We start from the raw sequence: 2384 nt of genomic DNA, 5'->3' as shown, positions 1-2384 counted from the left end.
AAGTGCAGTGAATGGAGTGTACAACCAGACTGAGCCCAGAGCAGGGAGTGTATATAGAATGTCACCAGATGACACTTGTAGAACCAATCATTGAACATGTACAAGTCGGGGGGACTCCCGCAATGAAAGAAGACCCTGAAACTCCCGGGGAACTACAAGTCCCAGCAGCCTACTTTAGTTGCAGCTCGGCAAGGCATGCTGGGAGTTGTAGTTGTGCAGTGCGGAGATCACACAGAGCTCTCAATGAATCAACAAGTGACTAAAGAAAGTGTCTCACGTTTCCGAGCCTCCGCCACCCTCTCGGCCGCCCTCTTCTCTGCCTGCAGCAGCTGCTGGATTCCTGCGGACTGACTGGCCATGATCCCCTCTGAACGCCGCTTCTCCGGATCACTCGAACCGATGATCGATCTCGGGTCAGATGACCAGGCACACACGTCAATGGAGACTCACGTGACCACGTCTTGCTCACCACGCCCTCTGGTCCAGTCTTAGTCACATGACTAATCTTTCCTGTGTCATGTGCTGTGCTGTGCTGTTAGTTGGGCGGGGCATGAAGTTCCTGGAATGTTGCTGCAGTTCCTCTAAAAGTTGTCACCCGATCACTATAAGTTATGGCAGCAGTGTGTCAGCCCACTGAATTACATGATGACAATTTTAATCAATTCAACCCTTACATAGCCCCTAAATCCCTCAGAGAAGCCTGAGGTCACATGATTGCAGTGTGTCAGCCCACTGAATGACATGATGACAGTTTTACTCAATTCAGCCATAATTGATCCCCCCTTCCCCATACATAGCCCCCAAATCCATGAGAATAGTTTGCGGTCACATGATTGCAGTGTGCTAACAGGCCTCTTGTTGCCGGGATTCACACTGGTGTGATGCAACCATGGTAACATGCTTTGCCCATGTTACTATGCGTTGCGGTTCATTTAACCGCTTCAGGACCGCCCACCGTAAAAAAACGTTCTGAAGCGGTTATACCAAGAACACGGCTGCTGCTGCAGGTGTGTTCTTGGTATCATTTTCAATAGCAGGCGATTGCTGTTTAAATACAAGTAATCTGACAGCTGTCAGATCGCTTGTACGGTACTGCGCTGTCGCCGCTGTGTGCCCCTTCTCACCTACCTCATCTAAATCAGTGCAGGACCTTTTTTTTTAAATTGTATCACATCACAACACATGGCAATAAGTTACCATACATTGTGGTGTGTGCAACACACATGAAATAGGTAGGGGTGCCATTAATGTACATTGGGGTGACAATAAGCCCTCGTTTAGAACTATGCAATGTAAATACATGCCCGTTCCTGCACACCCTTCACACGAGATCGCATGTCATGCTGTTAGGCCATCATTTCTTAATAGCCACCACACGTGTGTTACATCACACCACAACATATACAGGTGAATACTCGAATAATTAGTGGGAAAACATGGTTGTGGGCAGGGAAAAGGGGGGGGGGGGGGGAATGGAGAGATAAGCCCAGTGAATGGAGTGTACAACCAGACTGAGCCCAGAGCAGGGAGTGTATATAGAATGTCACCAGATGACACTTGTAGAACCAATCATTGAACATGTACAAGTCGGGGGGACTCCCGCAATGAAAGAAGACCCTGAAACTCCCGGGGAACTACAAGTCCCAGCAGCCTACTTTAGTTGCAGCTCGGCAAGGCATGCTGGGAGTTGTAGTTGTGCAGTGCGGAGATCACACAGAGCTCTCAATGAATCAACAAGTGACTAAAGAAAGTGTCTCACGTTTCCGAGCCTCCGCCACCCTCTCGGCCGCCCTCTTCTCTGCCTGCAGCAGCTGCTGGATTCCTGCGGACTGACTGGCCATGATCCCCTCTGAACGCCGCTTCTCCGGATCACTCGAACCGATGATCGATCTCGGGTCAGATGACCAGGCACACACGTCAATGGAGACTCACGTGACCACGTCTTGCTCACCACGCCCTCTGGTCCAGTCTTAGTCACATGACTAATCTTTCCTGTGTCATGTGCTGTGCTGTGCTGTTAGTTGGGCGGGGCATGAAGTTCCTGGAATGTTGCTGCAGTTCCTCTAAAAGTTGTCACCCGATCACTATAAGTTATGGCAGCAGTGTGTCAGCCCACTGAATTACATGATGACAATTTTAATCAATTCAACCCTTACATAGCCCCTAAATCCCTCAGAGAAGCCTGAGGTCACATGATTGCAGTGTGTCAGCCCACTGAATGACATGATGACAGTTTTACTCAATTCAGCCATAATTGATCCCCCCTTCCCCATACATAGCCCCCAAATCCATGAGAATAGTTTGCGGTCACATGATTGCAGTGTGCTAACAGGCCTCTTGTTGCCGGGATTCACACTGGTGTGATGCAACCATGGTAACATGCT

At 49.4% G+C, this 2384-nt stretch overlaps 1 protein-coding gene across 3 annotated transcripts in view; it reads right to left on the bottom strand.

Annotated features, from left to right (window-relative positions):
• The window catches only part of ATP6V1G1 (ATPase H+ transporting V1 subunit G1), a 7313-nt gene extending 5371 nt beyond the window's left edge, over window positions 1–1942 (bottom strand). The window contains exon 1 of one of the 3 annotated variants that reach the window (XM_018574802.1): window positions 1760–1942. In XM_018574802.1, coding sequence (XP_018430304.1) covers window positions 1760–1841 — 82 coding nt within the window. In that variant the 5' untranslated portion in view covers window positions 1842–1942. Of the gene's footprint in view, window positions 1–277; window positions 475–1759 lie in introns of those variants that run through there. The other 2 variants (XM_018574803.1, XM_018574801.1) reach the window with 2 other exon arrangements.
• Between the last annotated feature and the right edge of the window lie 442 nt (window positions 1943–2384).

Source organism: Nanorana parkeri, unplaced genomic scaffold, assembly GCF_000935625.1.
Source record: "Nanorana parkeri isolate BGI_ZX_2015 unplaced genomic scaffold, ASM93562v1 scaffold3246, whole genome shotgun sequence".
Taxonomy (NCBI): domain Eukaryota; kingdom Metazoa; phylum Chordata; class Amphibia; order Anura; family Dicroglossidae; genus Nanorana; species Nanorana parkeri.
Note: the sequence above shows the minus strand (reverse complement) of the source record. Positions and strands in the feature narration are given on the sequence as shown.